We start from the raw sequence: 26,741 nt of genomic DNA on the forward strand, positions 1-26,741 counted from the left end.
GGGGCCAAGCTACAAGGGTGTAAGACAGGCCTTCAAGGGGGGGTGCAGGCCTTCGGGGGGTGCAGACCTTCAAGGGGGTGCAGGCCTTCAAGGGGGGGACAGGCCTTCAAGGGGGGGACAGGCCTACAAGGTGGGGACAGGCCTTCAAGGGGGGCACAGGCCTACAAGGGGGTGGGACAGGCCTTCAAGGGGGTGCAGGCCTTCAAGGGGGGACAGACAGACCTTTAAGGGGGGACAGGCCTTTGGGGGGGACCCTGGTTTAGAAGTACATGGAGGGAAGGGGGTGTTCAAAGAGACGTGCATATGCCAAACTTTGGGGGGGATGAAGAAATAATGGGTCTGAAAATAGAGGAGAGGGAGAGAAATGATGGACCATGGGATTTAGGGAGGGAAGGAACTGAAAGGGAGAGAAATTGGACACAAGGGATGGTGTGGAGGAGGGATAGAGATACTGGATAGGAGGGTAATTGGGAAAAGAAAGGGAGAGATGGTGAACTCTGGGGTGGAGGGGAAGGAGGGAGAGATGCCGGATGAAAGGGTAGTTAAGAAAAGGTGGATCTGTGGAGGGAGATGAAAAAAAGGAAAGGGAGGGAAGGGAAATGGAAAGGGAGGACAGAGTTGGCAGATGGATGGTTAGCACACAGAAAGAAGAAAGAAGGAGACCCTGGCAAGCAAGTTATCAGAAGAAAACCAGAGCCTTGGACCAACAAGATTTGAAATATAACCAGACAACAAAAGGTAGAAAAATTAATTTTATTTTCTGTTTTGTGATTATAATATGTCAGATTTGAAATGTGTATCCTGCCAGAGCTGGTGTTGGACTGCAAACGTGAGCTAGGATTTAACAGAGAGAGGAAAAGTCCTTTTTGTTTCTTTATTTTATTTACACCACAGCGCCAGTGTGATTAGGAGAAGCCAAAGGGGGTGAAAAAGCTATAAAACCCACCAGGAGTTTTGAAAAAAATCACCCAACTGGGCAGGAAAATCGAATTGAAAAACCAATTCAATAGGCTGAATCGAATCGAAATTTTTTTTCCTGAATCTGGCAGCATTAGATTGCGCTACTGTCTTAGACTTTAGGACCTGGGATTGGGGAGAGATGGCATCCTCAGTACTTTATAATGCAAGTGAAACGAGGATTTGGTCAGACTTTTGAAGGGACTGCAGAAAAAAAATATTGTATAGGCCGGGGACATGAGACAGCAGGAAATGGGAACTTTTCTTCCTTCTATTTTTGTGAATGGAAAGGCTGAGGATGTCAGAGAGTTCAGTTAAAATATTGCTTTATAAGAAAATATAATAATGTGTTTTATAAAGTTTATAGCATAGCTGGCCTACCCAGTGAGGTGTTCCTAGTGGTGATGGTGGCAGCGTGTCAATGTGTTGAGAGGAAGAGGTGGTCTGGGAAATTCTGCTGAGCAAACTCAGGGCCCATTTCCACCCCCCCAGTTAGTCCACTCCACTCAACTGGTTCACACACTGAGTGGGTCTTTGGGTGTTGTTTTGGGATTTCTTCCAGTGGTTTATCAGTATCTCCTTCTGGTCCAAGGAAGGAAACTTTGTTATCCTTAGCATTGACCTACAGAATATGTTTGTAACAGCGCTGCTTGTGTGGCATTAAGCTATGTAGTGATCGAAAGAAAAAAACAGACCTTTGCACATTTTTGCACTATATGGTGGGTGTATGAGGAGATTCACATTTCCTGCACAGCTAAGTCCAAGTGAACTTACCTTGTGCTGTATTTGACATCTAGCAAGGTGTCTGTTTGAAAGGAAAGATCTAAACTTAAAAATGAAGTAGCCAGAAGTTATGGTAAAAGCAGATAGTGTAGCTGGTTATAAGAAAGATTTGGACAAATTCCTGGAGGAAAAATCCATAATCTGTTATTAAGACATGGGGGAAGTGTCTGCTTGCCCTGGATCGGTAGTATGGAATGTTGCTACTCTTTGGGTTTTGACCAGGTATTAGTGTCCTGGATTGGCTACCATGAGAATGGGCTACTGGGCATGATGGACCATTGGTCTGACCCAGTTAGGCTATTCTTATGTTATGTTCTCATCTGTAGGGGCCTTTGTTTTCACTTCTTATTTTAATGTATTTTTTTTCTGGGAACTTATCAGTGTTTTTTATAATGGGAACAAAAATGGAAGAGAATTAATGTGTGTGGGATGAGGGGGTAACTAATTTCTTCAGCTAAATAATTCAATCCATTTCAAACAGACATAGGAGAACTCACGCACCATTCACACACCCTCCAACCAAAAACGTCAAAAGAAAAAACTGTTCGACAACCTCCTAGCCATTCGAGCTGCAACACTCGACCCCCAACTCTACAACCTATTGACCTTGACCACAGACTACAAAACCTTCAAAAAAGAAATAAAAACCCTTCTATTCAAAAAACACATAAAACCGAACTAACACAATCAGAACTGTCCCAAGCATCACCTGCAACTACTCCATATGTACTTCTGATATCATGACAATTCAGACATAATTTATGTTATGTTATGTTTGGAATATAAGAAAATTTTCACTGCCTGTTTCTATTCTGACCATTTGTTCCGTTTCATGGTCATTACAAAAAATATTTTTTTACATGGGAGGGGGTTGTCAAAAAATGATGGGCCCCGGGTGCCACATACCCTAGGTACGCCACTGATCACACCACCCTCAAGCCTACAAGAGTGGCAGGCTTACTTCCAATAATATCCTGGAGGGCAATACTCATTCACAATCCCCTCAACTGTCCGTAATAGCCATGATTCAACCACACAGAAAACATCATACTATTTCTTCCTCAACAGATCATATATCGGTATCTTCTTTTTCATTAACCTTGCATTCACATATCCTAAAACTAATCTCCTTTCCCTCATTATCTCAACCTGCTTTTCACATGCACTTCTTTGAACCTTCCCTTTCCCATGTCTATTTTTCTAATATAAAGTACCATATCTTCTTCTTCCTATTATAACTTCAATATTTTATTGGTCAATGAACAAACAATTAATTTTCACTAATCTCAAAATACTATAAAATCTCTAATATAAATAGTTTCTTAGGGTTGCTTCTCAAATGCGTGCGTCAAGGCGTGGCACTTTAGTCAATGAGCTAGATGGTGACCCGCCATCAGATGCCTTTTTCAAATACTGGCAGCTTCTGACATGAACAAATGGTTGGAGCTTACTCCCATGCCCAGCTGGATTCAGTGCCACGAGTAAAGCTCAGCTGTTCAGAAAGCAAAAGGGAGGCAAAATAGCTGGTAACAACTTCCTGCACACTCCAGAGCAGGTCGAATACTGGTGGCTTCTGATAGAGATGTTTAAATGTGCATGAGGCAAATTTCTTTAATTTGAAAGGAAGCTCTGGAATGAGAGGGCATAGGTTGAAGTGAAGAAGTGATTAGGCTCTGGAGTAATCTAAGGAAATACTTTTTTTTACAGAAAGGGTGGTAGATGCATAGAATGGTCTCCTGACAGGTGGTGGAGACAAAGACTATGTCTGAATTCAAGAAAGTGGGGGATAAGCGCGTGGGATCTTTTAGGGAGAAGAGGAGATAGTGGATGCTGCAGATGAGCCATTTGGCCTTTTTCTGCCTTCATGTTTCTATATTTCTATGTGTGCTTTAGCCTTGCAATTGTTTATATCTGTACTGTTAACTGTATTATTTGTAGGAATGCAATATACAGTATATTGCACTAGTTGTGTAGAACCTTTAAATCTGCATATTTCAATAGGAATCAACTCCTCATCTGAATGCCTATTTCATTTACCCCCTCTTTTACTAACGTGCGCTAACCGATTAGCGCGTGCTAAACGCTAACGCGTTCATAGACTAACATGCATGCATTAGCATTCAGCATGCGCTAATTCAATTAGCGCACGCTAATCGGTTAGCGCACCTTAGTAAAAGAGGGCCTTAATCTGGAAGTATCCCGGTTGAGTCTGGATAAAGTGCTCATGTTTTATGTGGTATTCTTAATTGTGTATGTTTTATTGTAGTTCACTGTGAACATTGGAATAAGTGAGATATAACTTTTTTAAAATGTAGAAATAATTAAAATGTACCAAGGGTTGGAAAATTCAGTTATAGTTTGTTTTGTTTCATTTGTTATACTGCCTTTCCTGTTTATTATGATGTTACGCCTTTATTTTAAACTTATTTTAAATTATTTATATATCACCTTGCTATCTCTTGAGGAAAGTCGATTCATTAAATCTCCAATATACATAGACACCCTTTTATTGAGTAAAGAGGAGGGTAAAAGAGGAGTGGCTAGGCTGTGGGGTGGTAGAAGGGAGGTAATAGACTAGAGCAGTGATCTCAAACTCAAACCCTTTGCAGGGCCACATTTTGGATTTGTAGGTACTTGGAGGGCCTCTTATTAAAGAAATTACAATTTTACATGAGGTAAAACTCTTTATAGTTTATAAATCTTTCCTTTTGGCTAAGTCTTAATAATAATATTGTCATTTATAGCTAAAGAGACATGTGATCAAGAAACTGTTTTATTTTACTTTTGTGATTATGATAAACATACAGAGGGCCTCAAAATAGTACCTGGCGGGCCGCATGTGGCCCCCGGGCCACGAGTTTGAGACTACTGGACTAGAGGTAGACAAATAGTATTAGTGCCATCCAGTTCTATTTTACCATGATGTGACAAAGGCCAGTTGGAAAACAAATGTTTTCAAAGCCACTTTAAACTTTGGGAATGAAGGTTCTGTAAGGAGAAATGCAGGTAGCATATTCCTAAATAATTCGGTGGCACAGTATGGCAAATGGAGAAAGAAGGAAAGGAGAGGGTTGAATGAGATGGAGTAGGAGCACTACGGAATAAGATAAGAGAAATATATTAGCCAGCATGGATCCTAAATGAAGCGGCATGTAAGAATTCTATCAAGCTGAAGTCACTCTTGTCTAAGGTAGAAGTAAATATTTTTGACTGGAAAGCTGCAAAAATGCCACACAGGTTGATTGGAAGAATCACTCAAGTCTGGCTAACTGTCTACACAGCTGAATTTTGGCACGCTCCATGGCAATCATTCAGTACATTCAGCAAATACATTTTTGTTAAATAAATATTCACCCCAAAAAACCTGTCTCCTCCTTTTTGCCAATAATCATCAGGATGAACTGAGACCTTGGCACTGTGCTTTGTTTATATTGCAGTAGTTGTGTCGAAACTTTAAATCTACATATTTTAATAGGTGTCAACTCCATATCTGCATGATCCTCTGTTAAGAGAAATTGAAGAAAATATTAACGAAGAAAAGGTTGTTTTGCTTTGTTTGAAAGGTATGTCATGTCTTCCTTCTTGTTTACTTGATTGCCATTGTGTACCATTCTATTTATGTATTTTATAAGGGTTGTACAGATTACGTGGGGGGACCATTGAAAAAATGTAGAAAGAAAAAAATGGAAGAAAGATACATTGCTGATCAGGGATGATTAATGGTAAGAAAAGGAATTTTGTACAATATTTTTTTTTAATGGGGTAGTTTCAAATGACTAGAATAGGCTAAGTGACATGGAGGTAAATTTTAGAAAGGACATAGCAGTCAGAATAGAGGTGTCCAGGTTAGGACTTATCAAGTTCCATTAGTATTTTTAACAGGATCTGCTCTAAAATACATAACAGTTTATTTTGTTCTGCAGTATACCTTCCAGTTCAACATGGACAACAATAAGAAAAACTGGTCAAAAACAAGGAATTATGGCAAATGATCACATACAATGCATGAATAGAATGGAGTGGAGGAGTAACCTCATGGTTAGTGCAGGTGTTAAGGTGGTTTGGGCAATTAAGGTAAGCGCCTAAATCGGCGCCTAACTTGAGGTTCTTATAGAATCTGGCCCTATGTTCTATTTGTTAGAAATCCTTCTAGCCAAGTGTGCATTTTGCCACTTATCCCTAGAAACTTTAGGATCAGTAATAGGAGTTGATGGTCTATCACGTCAAATGCACTGGTTAAGTCGAATTGTCATACAAGGACTTGCTGTCTGGTGCTCATGTGTGTTCTAATCTCGGATATCAGGGCAGTGAGTAGTGTTTCAGTGCTATAGTGTTTTCTAAAATCCAATTCTGTGGGATGTAATAGTTTAGGGTGTTCCAGGTAGTTTGTAATTTGATTTGCTACCACGCTTTCTAATAGGTTGACATGAAGTTCTTATTTTGTAAGATGAAGTATGGGAATTGAGTTTTTTATGGTAAATTTGAGCGCTGGTCGCTGATATGTCTTTTTACTGTCTGTGCTTAGTTTGTAATGAATGTATTTGTTGTGACCCACTTTGTATAAAGTGGGATACAAATAAACCATAAGTGGGATTGAAGCTACTGGTCTGTAATTCTTGACATCGTTCATTTCTCCTTTTTGATCTTTTGGGATGATTGTTAGAATGATTTTTTTCTAGGTGTTTGTGGAATAGTCCTTTTTCTAGTGAGTTGTTCAGCTAGTTTAATAAATAATTGTAGTATATTTTTGATGGATTTTTTTTGTAGGAAAATTGGGCCAACATCTAATGAGCATTGAGATTTGGTGTATTTAGGTAGTAATCTTATTAACTCTGTTTCTGTGATAAGTACTGGGAGAAATTCTCCCCAATCTGTTGAGCATTGTGGAGGGTCTTCTCTCTCTCTTGATTTTGTGCTGTTTCCTAGTGTTTCTACGCAGTTCACTACGTTTCCTTTGATAGTGCCAGTTCTGATGTGGTCAACCTTTGCTTTGAAAAAGGTTGCCAGTTCAGCTGCTGTTGGGGTATTTGTTGATTTGATTGTTAGTTCAGATGGGTTAGCTAGGAAACGTGTTATTTGAAACAATTTTTTCAAATCAGGTTTTACTTTTCTGATTTGTTTGGAATAATACTTACGTTTGACTAGTTTTGTTTGGGTTTTCTAGTGCTAGATCTTTTTTTCTGTGAGATTTTGTCTTCTTCAGGTGGTGATCAGTGCTAAGTAGTAGTCTGACCATATTATAGGTGTCCAGTTTTTTGCTATTATCTATAGATTGGTTTTCCTTTTTCTATTGCTTATTATAGTCTAGTTGGTGACCTTTATTGTGGGTTTTTTTGGAAGGATAGGATTTCTACATCTATGTCTTCCAGGAAAGAGACTCTAAGATGTCTTTGTCTTTTGTTATGTGTAAGTGTATGTTCAGGTCTCCTGTGACTAGAATAACGTTGTCTTGCAGCATTAGATTGATTAGGAAGGCATTGAAGTAGCTGTGTCTTCTATCCATTTCTCTTGTGGGCAGTAGCAGATGACACAGATTAGTTTGTCTTTTAGGGAGGGGTCTTTTATTTTGCATGCTATGATTTCTAGTGATTTTGAGAGGTAATCATTGGTTATGGTGACTTCAAAAGAGTTCTTTTAGACAATTGCTTTGCTACCCCTCCTCCTCTTTTTTTCTTTCTGCCTGCTTAGATGAAAGATGGCAATTAGGCAGCGATGGAATTGGGGATATATCAGGTAAGGCAGGATCAACATAATACACTATTGGATGCCATTTGCAAAGAAAAAAACTAGTGATGCTTTGAGATTTGCTAATGTCGTCCAGAGGACTAAGGAATAGATTGAACATGATTGAGGGGATAATAATTTGATATTAAACAGTGAGTTTGGATTTTAAGAGATCTGGATCATATGAAAGAGTAGAACCAGCAAAGCACCATGCTTCTAATGTTTAGGTCACGTAGAAGATGAATTAGTAAGTTATAACTTATTTATTATGTTAGATTTATTAACCACCTTTTCATGAAGAGATTCACCCAAAGCAGTTTACAATTCATTGAATAGTAATCAGATACTCTTAAGTATTTTACCTATCTGTCCTGGCAGGTTCGTGATCTAACTGTGGTACCTGGGGAAATGGAATGTTAAGTGACTTACCAAGTCACAAGGAGCAGGCTGGGATTGAACTTGCAACCTCAGGGTGTTGAGGCAGGAGCGCTAAACACTAGGCCCCACCTTCTCTATTAAATTAAAAGCCAGTGAATGATCCAAACAGATTTTCCTGTAAATTTTGCTAGAATCAACATTTGTCTTACTCTAACCCTCATACCTCAGGACCCCTGAGGATGATGGTTTAATTGAAATATGACCTGTGCTGGGTCTGTTCTTTCCAAGTCAATGTGGATTCTGATGATTGAGAACATATATCTGCATCTTTGTGTTGACTTAATAAATCCCTGCATTATGAACAACGGCTCTGCAGTTTTCCTTTTTGCTTTTTGGTTGCACCGAGGGAGGTGATGGAGAAGAAAATGGTGACAGAGTTCAAACAAGCTTGGGATGAACATATAGGATCTCTAATCAGAAAATAATGGGTATACATTGAAGGAACTAAGGCCAGTACTGGGCAGGCTTGCACGGCCTGTGTCCCGTATATGAACATTCAGTTGAGGACGGGCTGGGGAGGGTTTTGGTGGCTGGGATGGTTAAGATGGACTGGAGTGAGCTTTGATGGAAACTCCAGTAGATGGAACCTAAGCACACTACTGGGCAAGGCTCTGGGTTTCTGACCCAGAAATTTCTAAGAACAAAGACTATTTAAACTAAATTTATCCATGGAGCATGTATGGTTGGGCAGACTGGATGGACCACTCGGGTCTTTATCTGCCGTCATTTACTATGTTACTATTAACTGCAGATCAGTTGGGCTTGCTTTTTGCATAAAAGGCTACTGTGCATTTTAATAATAATAATAATAACTTTATTTTTATATACCGCCATACCACAAACAGTTCTAAGCAGTTTACAAGGGAAGAGATGTATACAGACAGCGACATTACAGAGCAGTTTCAAAATTATATTGGCATGTTAAGTTTAGTCAGGTTTTTCTGGAAGTGTTTTGGAAGTACATCAGGTTGAAGTGGGGTCAGAGAAATTTGTCAAAGAGCTAAGTTTTTATTGACTTCCTAAACGTTTGGTACTAAAGTACGTTTGAGATGAAGTTGGTTAAACATTTGTTCCATTTGCCTGCTTGGAATGATAATGTTCTATCGAGGTATCTCTTGTAGGTGCAGCCCTTTAGGGATGGAAAAGCGAACAAGTAGGTACTGCGTGTATTAGTTGTGCCTGGGAATTCGAATTGGTGAGCCAGATAAGTAGGGCAGTCCTGTTTAGATTAGATGTAAAAGAGAATGAGGGATAGCAGTTCCAAACTTCTTATAATATTGTCAGTCATGTCAATTGCCAGCCATCTTGAACTGGAACGTGTTTATAATAAAACAATAAATACAGTTGGATCAGTAGCTTGGGGTAAAGATCCATTGTAGCAGTGTCATACCTAGCATATGTGACACCCGGGACCCATCATTTTTTGGCACCCCCCTCCCCACCATCTGTACGAAAAACATGATTTTTAGTAACAAGCCACACGTCACACATGAGTACCTAGGAAAAGGCAACTTCTTACATATGCAGTGAGCAGTACAACATCAATACACCCATTGTAAAACTAAACAAGCCAATCCTACACCGTCAATCCTAACAGAAAACCATGTCTTTCGAACACACAGAACACAGAAAATATCTTCGCCTAGTATGGAATATGTCATCACAAACTAACCCCTCCCCCTTTTACAAAACTGTAGTGTGGATTTTAGCCATGGTGGTAACAGCTCTGACGCTAATAGAGTTTTGAGCATCAGAGCTGCTACCACAGACAAAGGTTAAATTGAACCAGCAAGAAGCTGGACTCTGCATACAATGTTCCACAGAAACAGTGACACATGTCTCCTAAAGCAATAAATAAATAGAAAATTTTTGTTCTACCTTCGTCTTCTCTGGTTTCTGCTTTCCTCATCTACTTGTTACTCTCTTCCTTCCATCCACTGTCTGCCATTTCTCTGCCCCTATATGGCATCTTCTTTCCTTCTATGCCCCTTCCAGAAACTGTATGCCTCCCCCTTTCATCTCTCCTTTCACCCCCATTGGTCTGGCATCTCTATCCTCTCCTACACCTCTCTTCTGCAATCCCTTTCTTCCCTCATTTTCCTTTTCAATTTATTTTCTGCATCCATCTAGATTACGTTCTTTCTACCCTCTCATCAATTTCCTTTTTACTGTCTACCTACAGCTCGCCACCTCTTTCCCCCATCATGTGCCCTCCTTTTATTTATCCCCCCTTCCATCATCTGCCCTCTTCTCTCTCTCCCTTCTCTCCACTTCCATCATTTGCTCTTTCTCTCTCTTTCCCCCACTTCCATCATCTGCCCTCTTCTCTCTCCTCACTTCCATCATCTGCCCCTTCTCCCCACTTCCATCATCTGCCCCTTATCTCTCTTTCCCCCACTTCCATCATCTGCCCTTTTATCTCTCCCCCTTCTCTCCACTTCCATCATCTGCCCCTTCTCTCTCTTTCCCCCCACTTCCATCATCTGCCCTCTTCTCTTTCCCTTTCTCTCCACTTCATTCATCTGCCCCTTCTCTCTCTTTCCCCCCACTTCCATCATTTGCCCTCTTCTCTCTCCCCCTTCTCTCCACTTCCATCATCTGCCCCTTCTCTCTCTTTCCCCCACTTCCATCATCTGCCCTCTTCTCTCTCCCCCTTCTCTCCACTTCCATCATCTGCCCCTTCTCTCTCTTTCCCCCACTTCCATCATCTGCCCTCTTCTCTCTCCCCCTTCTCTCCACTTCCATCATCTGCCCCTTCTCTCTCTTCCCCCCACTTCCATCATCTGCCCCTTTTCTCTCTTCCCCCCACTTCCATCATCTGCTCTCTTCTCTCAATCTCTCCATCCACCACAGGCCCATCTTTCTCCCTTCCTCACCTTTCCGATTTTGGCAACAAGATCGGCAAGCCCCCCCCCCCCCCCGCGACGGCACTCAGCGGCATCGGCACCCCCCTGCCCCGCGACAGCACTCAAGTTTGGCCTCCTTCTCCCAGCATCAGCAGAACTTCAGATCAGCAACAGGTGCTCAGTCAAAAGCTTCGCCTGACTGAACTGCCTGGGCGAAAACAGGAAGCTGAGTCAGGGGAAGCTTTTGACTGAGCACCTGTTGCCGATCTGAAGTTCTGCTGATGCTGGGAAAAGGAGGCTGAACTTGAGTGCTGTCGTGGGGCAGGGGGGGTGCCGATGCCACTGAGTGCCGTCGCGGAGGGGGGTGGGCGCTGATGCCTCTGAGTACCATCGCAGCCCAGGAATTTTTCGGATCTGTCCGGCTGTGCACCCCCCCTAAGACTGCACCCGGGGTGGACCGCTCCCCTGCCCCCCCTTGGTACGCCACTGCATTGTAGGCATTGTTCTGATTGGTGGGAAGGAAGGGTAAGAAGGATGAAAAACTGAATCTATTTACAAATGTTACAGCTGAACCTCTATCAGTTAGCCCTGGCAATGGTGAGGAATGGGTAGGTGGGGAAGGTGTAAAGTATAGCTATAAATTTCAAAAGATAAATAACACACTTCACAAGATTTTTGTGATGAAAGACTGAGTATATATGTTGGTACCTAATGATACAGTATGTTCTCTGTATTTCCTGTTTCATGGATGTGCTTTGAAAAAATAAGATTGAAACAAATGTTACAGCTGAGAGGTGGAGAGGAGTTAACAAGTTGTTATAGCAAGGGATCTCAAAGTCCCTCCTTGAGGGCCGCAGTCCAGTCGGGTTTTCAGGATTTCCCCAATGAATATGTATTGAAAGCAGTACATGCACATACAGTGGCGTACCATGGGGGGCGGGGGCAGTCCACCCTAGGTGCATGCCCCAAGGGGTTGCACAGCCGGCCACCCTCCCTATTCTTCCGCTGCTGTCTTTCCTTAACCAACAGCAGCGGCAGTAAACAGAGGTGTCCGCGGGTGCTCACCGGCATTGCTCAGCCTCTGGCCATCTCCCCTGCTAAAAGCCGCGGGCCTCTGCTCCTCGCGCGATCTATGGCTGTGTCAGAAGCGTTCCCTCTGATGTCAGAGAGAAGGCTTCCGACACAGCCGCGGATTGGTGAGGTGTATACGTCCGTGGCTTTCAGCAGGTGAACCGGCCAGACATGCTGAGCAGGGAAGGGGGGGAGTAGAAATGCTGGGCAGGGAAGGGGGGAGGGTAGAAATGCTGCACAGGGAAGGGTGGAGGGTAGAAATACTGCACAGGCAAGGGGGGAGAAATGCTGCAAAAGTAAGGGGGGAGACATGCTGCTGCTGGACAGGGAAGGGGGAGGGTAGAAATACTGCACAGGGAAGGGGGGAGGGTAGAAATGCTGCACAGGGAAGGGGGAGGGTAGAAATACTGCACAGGGAAGGGGAAGAAATGCTGCAAAGGCAAGGGGGAGACATGCTGCTGCACAGGGAAGGAGGAGGGTAGAAATGGGGGAGGGTAGAAATGCTGGGCAGGGAAGGGGGGAGGGTAGAAATGCTGCAAAAGCAAGAGGGGAGATATGCTGCTGCACAGGGAAACATAGAAACATAGAAATAGACGGCAGATAAAGGCCACGGCCCATCAAGTCTGCCCACTCTAATGACCCTCCCTATTTATCTTTGCGGATAGATCCCACATGTCTATCCCATCTGGCCTTAAAATCTGGCACGCTGCTGGCCTCAATAACCTGGAGTGGAAGACTATTCCAGCGATCAACCACCCTTTCAGTGAAGAAGAACTTCCTAGTGTCACCGTGCAGTTTCCCGCCTCTGATTTTTCACGGATGCCCCCTTGTTGCCGCGGGACCCTTGAAAAAGAAGATATCTTCCTCCACCTCGATGCGGCCCGTGAGATACTTGAATGTCTCGATCATATCTCCCCTCTCTCTACGTTCCTCGAGTGAGTAGAGCTGCAACTTCCCTAACCGCTCCTCGTATGGGAGCTCCTTGAGTCCCAAGACCATCCTGGTGGCCATTCTCTGGACTGATTCCAGTCTCAGCACATCCTTGCGGTAATGCGGCCTCCAGAATTGCACACAGTACTCCAGGTGCGGTCTCACCATGGATCTATACAGTGGCATAATGACTTCCGGTTTACGGGGGGGAGAAATGATGCATAGGCAAGGGGGAGAAAAATGCTACTTCTGCACAGGCAAGGGGGGGAAGAAATGCACAGGCAAGGTGGGGAGAAATGCTGCTGCTGCACAGGGAAGGGGGAGAAATGCTGCTGCACAGGGAAGTGGGAGAGAAATGCTGCTGCTGCTACAGCACCCAATTGGGGAGAGAGAGGGAAGGAGGGAGAAGGAAGACAAGGGAGAGGAACTAGAAATGCCAAGTACATGGGAGGGATGGAAAGGAAAAAAGGAAAGGACATACCAGACCATAGAGGGGGAGGAAGAGATGCCATGGCATGAGGGAAGGGAAGGAGATAGAGATACCACACCATGGTGTGGAGTGGGAAAGAAGGAAGGAAAGGAGAAGAGAAAGAGAGAGATGCCAAAGCATAGGGGAGGGGGTGGAAACAGAAAAATGGAGAGGGGGTAAAGCTGAGAGAAGGGACCCCAGATATACAGTTTATTGAAGGGACATAGAAAGAGGGAAGATGCCATATGGAAGAGAGAGAGGGTGGACAGTAGATGGAAGGGGCAGAGAGAGTGTGGGCAGTAGATAGAAGGGGTAGAGAGAGAGGACAGAAGCTGGGTGGAAGGGGCAAAGAGAGGGCAGATGTTGCATGGAAGGGAGAGAGGACAAACACTGTATAGAAAGAAGAGAGCAAAGAGAAGATGATTAAAGCAGAAACGACAAAAGGTAGAAAGATTTTTTTGTTGCTTTACTTAGAATCAAGTAGTATTGTAACTGTATTGATAAAAGTTTATAAATAGGAAATGGAAATAAGGCAATTTTTTGGACTAAACCCCTTTCCTCAGGATAGGATACCATAACAGCAGTATACTGTACTGTTCTGAAGAAAGATTTGGCCTCTGAAAGCTAATTGAAAAATGGATTAGTCCAATAAAATGGTATTTTCTTATTTCTCATTATTTGTTTTATTTTTATTTGTTAATTTGTAAAGTGGTGATTATTATGTATCAGTTTTTTCAAATTTACATCTGCTGTCTTTATATTTTGCACAGTATTAGGGGACATGTGTCACTGTTTTTGTGGTGTTGCATTGTTTGCAGAGTCTGGTTTCTTGGCGGTTCAGTTTAACTTTTGTCTACATTTTTCTATTTTTAGTTTGTGATTATTCCATATTGGGCGAGGATGTATCTCTGTTCTGTGTGTATGAAAAGGACATAGTTTTCAGTTGGCATTGACTACAGGATCAATTGACTGTGCGGGATCTGGCTTGTTTAGTTTTACAATGTATGTGTTGGTGTTCTAGTGCTCACTGCAGTGTTTAAGATGCTGCCTTTTCCTAGGTACACTCTTGTTGATTGTTACTAAAAATCATATTTTTTATATAGATGGGGGGGGGGGTCAAAAAATGATGGGCCCCGGGTGTCACATATGCTAGGTACGCCACTGTGCACATAGGTCTCATGCATATTCATTGGGGAAATCCTGAAAACCCAACTGGATTGCGGCCCTCAAGGAGGAACTTTGAGACCCCTGTGATGTAGCATGAAAAAAATCTTTACGCTCACCCTCAAAGTTCCCATCAGGAGAAGCAGACTTGGTATGCACTAATTGGGAGATAAATGGTCTAATGCCAACAATGGATTTTGTAGCGCTGAAATACAAGTTTGAATTATAAAACAAATACTTTTTCCATATTATCAAATTAATCAAATGACAATAGACTTGCTAAAAGAGGAAAGACTAAATGAGCAGGCAATTTCCTCTGGTTCTGGTAGAAGTATTTCTAGCTCCCTCCCAGCCCTCAAATCAAACCCCATTATTGAAAATTTAGAAAGAGATTTGGTGAAAGAAGTTACTTGCAATGAAATGTATGAGGGCCTGTTTAAAGGGGCGATATGAAGCAAAATGAAAGTAAATGGATATAAAATGCTATACTGATGGTATTATATGCCTGAAAGGTTAAACAATATATTTAAGACACATAAAACAGAATCCTGGAGAGAGTGTGGGCAAAAAGGAACATTTAAACATGCTGTATTTGGTGGGAATGCTCCAAAATTCAAATATTTTAGTAGACTACTATGAGATTTGTGAAAAAAGCACCAGATGCTGAAATTACTTACCATTTGAGTCTTTGGTTACTGAATTGAGCTTCTTCAGGCTTAGAAGCTGATGGGTGGTGATTTGTAAAGATATGTCAATTGCATGGAGCTGGGAACAAAATTAAGCAAAATGGGAAGAATATTAAATTTCATGACATATAGATGTACAAGGCTGAGAAGAATTGGAAAAATTCTCCAGAGTATGGGGGAGCTATGAAAAATGGTATGTCTGTTCTAAGAAGAATGGAGGATATTTTATTTATTTATTCATTCAATCATTCAGCATTTTATATACCACCACATTGTAACAAGCTTTATGGCAGTGTACAATCTCAAAATGAGAATCAGCACCCCATAAAAAAAACAAAACCATAACAGTAGTGGAAGCACTACTAGTGTGAATAGCACAACAAGATATATCTTGTACAATGAAATATATTACTGAAGCACAAAAAGTTATTTTTTTAAAAAAACAGAAAAGGGAAAGAAGCAAGAAAAAGAAAGAAGAATAAAAAACCAAGAAGGGAATTTCAATTAATTCTTTAAAACATAAAGATCAGTCTGTGGCTTAGTTAACATTGAGAATAGTTGAGTAAGTAGGAGATACTGATGGCTTTAAAATTATTGCTTCTGGTGGAATTCATTATGTCACATTTATAAAATGGAAAGAGTAATTGCTATACAAAGAGGGAACTATAATAAATTTAATGAAATCAGGGGGCCATTGACAAGATATTGTAATGAATAGATACCATTTTTCCATTATAAATACAATAGAAAGGAAGGGATGGGGGAGAGATTTTATAATTTTATTAATATTTAGACCAATAATAAAGAATATTATATAAGAGTTTTGTGAATGCATAGATTATGGTTGGGTTGGGAGGGATTGGGTTAAAATTATAATGTTTTAATGCTGAATATGATAAAGTTACAAGTGTTGTATTCAATTTTAACTGTTATTTATTCTTACACTTGTTATATGATGCAAAATGAATAAAGATTCGTAAATAAAATAAAAAATTCTGTTTTGGTTCACTCAATACTGTTCTCATTCTGTTCCTTTTAACAGGAAAAATGTACTCCAACAAGGAAATTGATAAACTGCATAAGCCAAAGTTGCCTTTGGTTCCTTTAGGCCGGAAACATGTCTTTGCAACAGATTGGTTGAGAACAACTTCAATCTTCATAGAAAATGAAGCTCAACGAACTGGCAGGTAAAGCAAAATAGAAACATGATGGCAAACAAAGGCCAAATGGCCCATCCAGTTTACCCATCCTCAGCATCCACTATCTCCTCCTCTTCCTAAAAGATCCCTCATGTTGGTCCCATGCTTTCTGGAATTCAGACATATTCCTTGTCTCCACCACCTCTGCTGGGAGACTATTCCACACATCTACCACCTTTTCTATAAAAATGTATATCCTTAGATTACTCCAGGTCCTATCACCTCTTAACTTCATTCTATGCACCTCTCATTCCGGAGTTTCTTTTCAAATGAAAGAGACTCACCTTATGTACATTTATGCCATGTAGGTATTTAAATGTCTGTTATCATAAAAGAAGCGGTGCTAACGGCTCACCGAGACCAGCAGCAGTATCGGGAGCCCCTCTCCAGCAGGGCACCTGATCACAGTTACACCCCTCCCCAGATCCAGCAGGGGAGAACACTTTAAAAGAAGCGGTGCTAACGGCTCACCGAGACCAGCAGCAGTATCGGGAGCCCCTTTCCAGCAGGGCACCTTTTGCTCTTTGATCATCCAATGGTCCCTTGGATTCCCTCACAAGTTTTCTGCTTCCAGTGTACCTAAAATAGTTGTTACTATGAGTTTTTGCCTCTTTGACAAGTTTTTCTTCATATTCTTTTTTAGCTTTCTTTATCAATGCTTTGCATCTAACTTGCCAGTGCTTATATCTCTTCTTATTTTCTTCATTTGGATTTTTTCAATTCTTTTAAGGAATTTTTTTTGTCTCTAATAGTCTCTTTCACTTCACATTTTAACTATGCCGGCTCTCGTTTTCTCTTCTTTCCACTTTTAATACATGGAATACATCTTGTCTGGGCTTCTATGATGGTATTTTTAAATAACATCAATGCCTCATTTTATCGTAGTCATCCTTTTGAAAATTAAATGCTGCTACATTAGATTTCTTTAGTAACATCATTCTAGATATCAGCTCAAATCTGGTCACTGTTTCCCAGTGTACCCAACACAGTTACTATGAACTTCATTCCACTAAGGCAGTGTTTTTCAACCGCTGTTCCGCGGCACACTAGTGTGCCGTGAGATGTTGCCTGGTGTGCCGTACGGTCAGGGCCGCCATCAGGGCAGTACCACCAGTCTAGGGAGAGGGGCGGTCCGCCCCACGTGGACAGGAGAGAGCTGGACGGGGGACCCGCGGAGTTCAATACATCTCGAGCCGCGAGGCTCGTCTTCTGTTCCTGCCTGCCCTGCAGCTAACATATAGCCGATCGCAAGCGTTCCCCGATGTCAGTGCTGACGTCGGAGGGAGGGCTTAAGCAAAGCCTGCCCTCCGACGTCAGCGCTGACGTCAGAGAATACTTCCGTTCGGCTATTTGTGTGCGGCAGGGCAGACAGGAAGCAGAAGACAAGCCTCGCGGCTTGAGCTTCGTTTTGCTGAGAAAGTTGCAAAGATGGGCTGGTAGGCAAACACGGAACACAAAAGGGGGGAGGGAGTGCGTTTTGGACACAAGGCATGAACTTGGGAGAGAGGAAGGGAGGGAAAGAGATGCTGAGGTGGGGGAGGGAATGGGTTTTTGGACACAGAAGGCATGGACTTGGGAGAGAGGAAGGGAGGGAAAGAGATGCTGAGGTGGGGGAGGGAATGGGTTTGTGGACACAGAAGGCATGGACTTGGGAGAGAGGAAGGGAGGGAAAGAGATGCTGAGGTGGGGGAGGGAATGCGTTTTTGGACACAGAAGAAATGGACTTGGGAGAGAGGAAGGGAGGGAAAGAGTTGCTGAGGTGGGGGAGGGAATGCGTTTTTGGACACAGAAGAAATGGACTTGGGAGAGAGGAAGGGAGGGAAAGAGATGCTGAGGTGGGGGAGGGAATGAGTGTTTGGACACAGAAGGCATGGACTTTGGAGAGAGGAAGAGAGGGAAAGAGATGGTTGTGTACACGGGGAATAGAAGAAAGGAGAATTTTTGGTCATAGGGAGGGAGTGAGGTACAGATAGTGGCATACCAGGGTGGGGGGGGGGGGCGGTTTGCCCCACCCCGGGTTTACGTCCCAAGGGGGTGCACAGCTGGCCACCCTCCAGTGTTGTCCCTAGGCCGGCAAACTGCGGCTCTTTAGCCACTTGAGTGCCACCGCCGCCAACGGTGTTGTTGGCGGTGGCAGCATTATAAAATACTTTCTTTGTGTTTATTTGATTCCTATTCAAGAGAATTACTTTATATATAGTCAATATAGGCACAGAGTTAAATTTTTTAACATTTTCTAATGGTGGTGTGCCTCGTGATTTTTTTCATGAAACAAGTGTGCCTTTGCCCAAAAAAGGTTGAAAAACACTGCACTAAGGACCAAATCTAAAATAGCTCCCTCTTCATACAACAGTCATCTAAAATATATAACTGTCACTAGAGGTTAATTAGTACAAGATAATGGATTGCACAGTAAATTTAACTGTCATTAATCAGAGTTTCTCAGTACTCTCAACCAGCAGCACAGTTCAAAAATGAGCAGCTCACCTTTATTCAAATAAAATAATTAAACTCCCTTTATTTATTTATTTTAATATTTCAAAGCTAATGTAGCTTTGAAAAAGGCTTCTCCCAGTTGACAGAACATCAGCAGGAGACCACTAGTAACTGAAGGGACATCTGCATAATATGGGGGAAATCAAAGCAGGTTTTCCAAATACACACCCAGCTGTTTTATACTGAGTGGGCAACTTACTCGCTAGTTATTGTAGTTGTCTGGGTAGGTAGAACCATTGTTTCAGCCATCATACTATGACTTTCCTCAGGGTGTGCTGTGAGGTCTGCAGTTTGTTTCTATATTTTATTTAAAAATTTATACCCTGCTTAAAACCTAAGTGGTTCACAAAATACATACCCGTAGATAGTTATAAAAACAATACTACAAAAATTATTAACCGTATTTTTTGCTCCATAAGATGCACTTTTTCCACCGCAAAAAAGGGGGTGCAAATTATGGAGCGAATACACCTCCGCTGCCCCCTGGCATTCTGCTGCTGCTCGTTGACCCGCCCCCGCTGCTCGCTGCCCTCTTACCCGCTTGCTGCTGTAGGAAAAGAAGAGAAGGGCCGACGATGTGCAATCGGGCCCACACGTCTTGCCTTGACGTCAATTCTGATGTCGGAGAGAAGGTCTGGGCCAGCCAATCACTGGCCGAGACCTTATCTCTGACATCAGAATTGACGTAGGGGGAAGGTTTGTGGGCCCGATTGCACACCGCTGGCCCTTCCCTTCAGGGAGTTGCCGCAGCAGGAGTCAGCCGCTTTGCCGTGTTGGCAGCGGCTTCGGGTGTGCGCGCTGCGGTCCAGGAGTACAGGAGCCTTGTTTTGGAGGAGCTCTTTGGACTTCCGTCAAGGGTTCTCATGCGGGATTTTTGGGCTCCTGGAACATCGGCATGACCTTGTTCCAGTTCCTGCGGTGTGACCTTGAGGATCTTGACAGCTCGTTCCTGTGGCAAGTTCAGTGAGGCTGTGTGTGTGTGTGGGGGGGGGGAGCTTGGTGTGGGTGTGCCTATGGTTATTTGGGTGTTGGTAGGATGGAGTTTACCAGGGTTTGGTGAAGGGTTTTTATGTGCTTCTTATGATGCCTGTTAAAAAGTCTGGTTCCAGGGGAGGGAGGGGAGGTGGAGCTTGGCAGGATCGTTCTGCAGCAGTGGCAGTGCCTGTTGGCAGACCAGGAAAGAGGAATCGGCGTGGGAGGGAGGACAAAGGCTGGAAGGTGGTGAGGGGGCAAGAACTCGGGACATAGGAAAGAAGGAGGGAGGGAATAGAAAGAGACAATTGTTGGGCCTGAGGAAGTAAGGAAGGAAAGAAAGAAAGAAAGAAAGAAAGAACTATCAAGAGCAACCAGAAATCACCAGACAACAAAGATAGGATTTCAATTTAGTGATCAAAATCTGTCTGCTGCAGTATATTTGTCTATTTTTCTAGGGGGCTGGGTTCAGAGGCACAATTTGGTTCAGAATATTTTTTTCTTGGTGTTTCCTCCTCTAAATCTAGGGTGCATCTTATGGTCAGGTGCGTCTTATGGAGTAAAAAATAGGGTACATTTATCAGACAAACTCTCTAGTAGTAATAAAAAGAAAATCATAATATCAAGAAAAGGCCTCTATAAATAAGGTTGTCTTCAACATCTGTTTAAATTTCAGAAAGCGACCCTGAAAGATTATTCCATAAAAGCACCCCTGCTGATTGCATAGGGCTTGAGGTGAATGAGACATGAAAGTCCGTTGGTCAGGAATTGAATTTTGGTGTGGAAGTTCATTAGTCATAAACCTTACAGCATGGTGGCTGAAATATTGGCTCTCCTTACCCAGATATGGCAAGATCTGGACAACAGCCAACAATCATGACGCCAGCCGCGAAAGCCTAAGAGAACATGGAACTTGCTCACCACTCATTTGGATCACTGAATTGGACTAAAGAGCTAGTTTTGATTACTTTTTAAAGTATGCTGTCCTTGTGAACTTACTAGTCTTACAATTTCACTCCGGGCTATCTGCATGCTTTTTTTATTTTTTTAAATCTTTATTCAGGTCAGGCTAGGTCAGGTGTGGAGATGTAGGGTTTAATCCTTCTCAGTTGGCGGAGGTAGTAGAAGGAGGTAGAGACTACTTGAGATATGTGGGTGGATAGGGATAGGTGGCCATCTAATTTTACTCCTAGGCTGCTTATTGATCTGCTGTCTTTAGTGTTGAGCGTGTGTATTTGGTGTGTGTTTTTCTGATTCATAAAAGTTTGGTCTCGAAGGCGTTCAGCTGTAGTTTGTTGTTTGTCATCCAGGTTTTCATGTCAGAGAGACAGTGTTGGAAGTTAGAGATTTGGGATGATCGGTTTCCGCCTAGTGAGAGGAGCAGCTGGATGTCATCGGCATAGGAGTGGATTTTAACGTTGTACTTCTGGGCTATATCAATGACAGGTCTGATGTAGAGGTTAAATAGGAGGGTGGATAGAAGGACGCCTTGGGGAACACCATATTTAATAGGCTTGGAGTTAGATTTGTGCATCCCTAGTAGGACAGTTTGGATCCTTTGGTGAAGGAAGAAGGTGAACCACTGGAGGGCAGAGTCCTTGATTCCTTTATTCATCTTACAAGTTTATCAGAAAATATCATTTGAACTTATACAATATCACTTGATTAGCTTTCATATACAACTTAAATTATAATATTTAAATCCACCCTCCCATCCCTATTTCATATGTAATTTCATATATCATATGATATATTATATAATCTTTTCTATTAATCTAAACATTTAATATCAGAAATCCCTCCCCCCCATCCCTCACTTTACAAATGTACCAATAAGGGAAAAATGATATTTACTCATCATAATATTCTATTAATGGACCCCAAACCTCCTGAAATTTATAAAAATTTCCTTTTTGTGTGGCAAGCATTCTTTCCATCTTGTATATATCTTATATATATCTGCATGCTTCTAATTGATAACACATTTCAGCTGTAAATTGCACTTTGGTCCTTTGAATACCCCTTCTGAATATCTTGAAAAAATTATGGGCACTTATCAAAAAGACAATCCCTTTGGCTGCATTATTTTCATTCTTATACTGCTTTAAAGTCATATTTTAATTGTATAAATTTTAAAAATGCATCTGTTATTTTTATTATGTTTAAGGAGAAGAATGAGCAGCTCCTCCACAAGAGGCATATTGGATTTTAAAACCTGGACAGAAACTAAATATACACCAGAACTAGTCAACGAGGAAATGCAGATATGCCGTAAAAGAAAATTCCTAAAGCGTTACTCAGGCCATACACCACCTGTAAACCAAGTGACCATTAACCGTGCTGCCGTTCTTGCTGCCACGTAATCTTCCTTTCATTTTTAAGTTGCTTCCTAAGAGGGTCAAAAAATTGTTATTGTTCTTTAAACTTAGGGCTAAGCTTAGAAAGTGCAACATCAGGTACGTACAGCAGCTTGACATATTGGTAATGGAGAAAGCAACTACATGTGTAATGCTCAAGGTAATTTGATATGTGCCATATTCAGCTCTTTCAGTTCTAGGCCTATGGTGTCAACCCTGATCCAGAGTGCTTGAAAGTTGTAGTCAGATGTTGTAAGTACCTGGCTCTGGATTGTGGTGATGACATGGCAGTGCAGCCCAAGGACTGAGTGATGATTGGCCATGTCCTGATTAAGAAACATTTTCTGTGTACCAAGGAAGGGTTTTATAACTATGCCCCAGTGTTTACAAGCACATTTCCCATACATCTTGAGAGTCAAATTGTGACTCAGGAAAAGGAAAACAGCACAATAGGGAATTGTGAATTATATATATATATATATATATATATATATAATTTTTGCTAATTTTATTAAAAATTATCACTTCAGAGCTTATAGCAACACCCCCTCCCCCCCCCCCCCCGGAAGTCATAAAAGCAGACACTGTTCATATATTTTAATGAATTATGTTTTATTCTTGTTTTCACTGTATACTTTTGCCCCACTTTTGTGTTCCTAATGGAACAGTTACATAATCATAGCTGGCCTTGAGTAGATAAAAACAATGTCCATCTTGTTTCATGTTGCAGCTGTACTTTTTAGATCGCACCTAAGAGTATGTAATGAAAACAGTTGAAATCCTGTAGATATAAGTTTAATGGTATAGTAAATGGAAAGCATATGGCATTAACAGTTTTTCTTATGGATCTTGACTAGGATCTCCATACAATTACATCAAGAACTCAGCATTAAGTCTTATAGGAACACTTTAGTCCACTTGACTGTAAAGTTAGCTGAGTTTTAGTGTTTCTTTATAACTTAGTGCTATTCAGTACATTTTATTTCATGAGAGTCCTGAAAGAGAAAATAACTTAGAATTGAAGTGGTCTGTATACTAGGACTGGAAATTTCCTTACTGGGCCCTATCTGGGAGATTTATGCCATCAGAATCGTTCCTCAACCCAGAAGAACCCCTGGTTTGAAAAAGTCATATTTTCTCCCAAATGCTATGGTCTTTACTCCCAGTCCTTGAGGGCCAACACCAGGTCAGATTTTCAATGTTCCCACTGAATATGCTTGAAGAGATAGTAGATATATTCATCTCTATCATTCATATTCATTAGGAATATTCTGGAAACCTGACCTAATTGTGGCATTCAAGGACTAGGCGAGAATATGGGAGCTCTAGAGCAGGGGTGTCAAAGTCCCTCCTGGAGGGCTGCAATCCAGTTGGGTTTTCAGGATTTCCCTAATGAATATGCATGAGATTTATTTGCATGCACTGCTCTCGTTGTATGCTAATAGATCTCATGCATATTCATTGGGGAAATCCTGAAACCCCAACTGGATTGTGGCCCTCCAGGAGGGACTTTGACACCCCTGCTCTAAGGTATTTGAGTGCTATAAAACAGCACTATATACTTAAAGGGGAATATTATAATATCTGCAGCATTCAAACTGGTAGGATTAAAGTGCTGCTTTAATAAAGTTGTTACCTTGATGAGGAAACCAGAAAAAAAATGCATAGATGTTTTGTTTTCTTTAGCAACAATTGGGCTAGTGTCCTTTGTTTGGTGTTAAGCATTTCAATATTTGTTCATAGAGTTGATTCTTTTATTGCAAAGCTTTGCTATGTTTCTGTTAATAATAAATATAAATAAAGTTGTCATTTTGTTTAAATTTTGGTGTGTGTGTTTTTAATTGTTTCTTTTCCAGATATTTAAAATGTCTACCATTGTTAATAGCGTCTGTTAATCATGTGTTGATATTGCATATGCAAGTCTATAATTTGATAGCATTAGTCCTTAGAAGATAGAATACAAAATAGGTTTGCTTATATTTCTCTCTCTCTCCTTAGTTGGCTATAGCTTTTACAACACAAGTTTTGTTCTTTTTGAGTTTTTCCTGATAAGGTTTGTTTTCTGTGAATTTAAAAAAAATCTGAAATGGAAAGAAAAAGGTTAATACCTCTATTGAATACTTACCTAGTTTTCAGGTGGAAATATCTAATACATTTGCATTGCTTAAGTTGAAAGCCCCTTTTTGAAGAATGTATGAACCCTGCAGATAAAATTGTAAGAACTGAAGTGTATTACATTCCACTCCTGTAAATGTTTTGCAACAAAATTTCATTTTTGATAGTCAAACAATGCAAATAAAATATCACCAAATGCTGACAGCTCTTGCAAATTCAGTGCTTCCTCTTGTATTTCCCTGTGTTTGGAGGTGGGGTGTTTTGTTTTTTTGCTACATTCAGTTCTCTGATTATTCACCATGCCAAGCCTACATTGTTGACAGTAAATCTGAGAGATTGTGCTCCTACTCCCTGACAAAGATGTGAGATTCATCATTGTTATGGTGTACACAAAATGAAACCCAGGTGGAGACTTCATCTTTTACATAATGGTGCAGAGCAAACGTTAAGACAAGTATTTGCAGGATTATTCCTGTCATGGTATATGCAAAACAAACCATTTGGAGACTTTTCCTAGGCAGTGACTCCTAACACAGAACCCAGTATCACATAGCTATAGTTCGGGTTCCTCTTTTCCACATGCATCACTTTGCACTTGCTCACATTAAACATCATTTGCCATTTTGACATCCAGTCTACCAGTCTCACAAGGTCCTCTTGCAATTTTTCTCAATGCTCTTGCGATTTAACAACTTTGTATCATCAGCAAATTTAATTATCTCACTAGTTATTCCTATCTCTAGATCATTGATAAATATATTAAAAAGCAGTGGTCCCAGCACAGACCCCTGGAAAACTCCACTATTTTTTTTTTTTAAATCGACCACGGGACTGGAGAACTTCTACATTGTGAGTTATAACATTATCTGTAACATAATTTCAAAGTATAAGATGCATGAGGCAGTGCTTACGATCAAAGCTGTAAGTAGCCCGGTCTTTGAAGTGAGACCGAGGCTCTGGATTCGCTAGTCAGCTGTGAATGACGTCAGACGCCATAAAATGAAGAGAGTTCAGGCTGACGCCATCTTTGCCTGTATGAGCATGGAAGATTTACACCGCAGTAAGCTTGAGATTAGAGAATGACACGGTGAAAAAATTGGTCCCCGTCACCGCCCCGTCCCCGTCTCACCATCCTCTGCACCGCCCCGTCACCGCCATTCCCTTCACCGCCCCGCCACTGCCACCCCACCCCATTCACCGCCCCGTCACCGCCACTGCAACCCCATTCACCGCCCCGTCACCGTCACCGCTGCATACATAAAAGCCTCAAACGGGTACGATTTTATATACTTTTCTTTATTTACGTATAAAGGAAACATTCTTTAAAACTTTAAAACTTAGTTAAATATTAGTTAATAACTATACAAAAACAACACGCAGAGAAAAAATTAATTAATATAAATTCTCAAAACTGACACATTTTGATCACTAAATTTAAAATAGTTATTTTTCATACAATTTTTCAATCACTAATCTTCCACCACCCCTGGGGATAGCAATGCACAGACATAAAACTACACAGTCTTACATGCAAAGGGGTTGGAAATAAAATAATCTTATTGGCTTTGCACTCTGATTAAAAAAAAAAAAAGAACCAGCTCAGTGCTGCAAGAGTAGCCCAGCCAGACTTCAGCACGGAGCTGGTCCTACTAGAAACCTCTAATGTGGCTTAGTAAAAGAGACCCTAAAAGCAAATAATCTCACCTGCATCAGAGCAAATGAAAATTTCAGCATGAGAATGTGTATGCTATTGGAAAGAGTAGCTCAGCCAGACCTCAGCATGGAGCTGGTTTTTTTTTTTTTTTACACAAACATTCCTTTCCTTACCTCAGCTTGTAACCGACGAAGTTTTCAGGTTTTCAAAAAGCTGCGAAATCCAAATCCTCTGCTCGGCTCCGAAATCACAATCGCTACTGCTGCACTACAAGCCATTAAATATCATGTGCGGCAGTAGTGATTGGTCCCCTACTTTGATCTGACAAATGAGGAGCCAGTATATTGGGGGGCGGAGTCAATGCGGCAACGTGCAAGTTGGATCGAGAGTTGGAGGAGACAGACAACATGGCGGAGACATCAAACACCCGGTCACGAACACGGTGAAACACAGGTAAATAGCGGTTCCTAGAAGGGGGTACATTGGCCTGCGGGGACAAATCTTTTCACCGTTTTTGCGGGCGGTGAAAACTTTTGTCCCCGTGTCTGCGGCGATTTGGCTATGGAGTCTCCATAACCCGCAGTCAAACCGCAGCCACGCCGCGGCTCACTGCGGGGATCGCTCCCCGTGTCATTCTCTACTTGAGATGTAGTGGAGAGTGGTTTCTTTACTGCATAGTTTGTTTCCTGCTGAATTTCTCTGCATTTTTTGCAGAATAATGGTCCACAGCACTGACGCAGCTGAGAGGCGAAACGGCAGCTAGCTAAAGTCAGTGAAAGGACTGGCAAGGATGGCAGGAGTACTGATTACCTGCATTGAACAACGGACCCTGTCCGAGCTAAGTTTTTTGATTTATTCAAAACGTTGTGAACATAAATAA

General features: G+C 41.7%; 1 protein-coding gene across 7 annotated transcripts in view; it reads left to right on the top strand.

Annotated features, from left to right (window-relative positions):
• FAM228B (family with sequence similarity 228 member B) overlaps nucleotides 1–22,656 on the top strand; it is a 151,254-nt gene extending 128,598 nt beyond the window's left edge. For all 7 annotated transcript variants that reach the window (XM_033938744.1, XM_033938741.1, XM_033938748.1 and 4 more), the window contains 3 exons: nucleotides 5,216–5,303; nucleotides 16,111–16,255; nucleotides 21,903–22,656. In XM_033938744.1, the coding sequence (XP_033794635.1) occupies nucleotides 5,216–5,303; nucleotides 16,111–16,255; nucleotides 21,903–22,098 (429 nt within the window). In that variant the 3' untranslated portion in view covers nucleotides 22,099–22,656. The remainder of the gene's footprint in view (nucleotides 1–5,215; nucleotides 5,304–16,110; nucleotides 16,256–21,902) is intronic.
• The last annotated feature ends 4,085 nt before the right edge of the window (nucleotides 22,657–26,741 follow it).

Source organism: Geotrypetes seraphini, chromosome 3 (assembly GCF_902459505.1).
Source record: "Geotrypetes seraphini chromosome 3, aGeoSer1.1, whole genome shotgun sequence".
In the NCBI taxonomy this organism is placed as follows: Eukaryota; Metazoa; Chordata; class Amphibia; order Gymnophiona; family Dermophiidae; genus Geotrypetes; species Geotrypetes seraphini.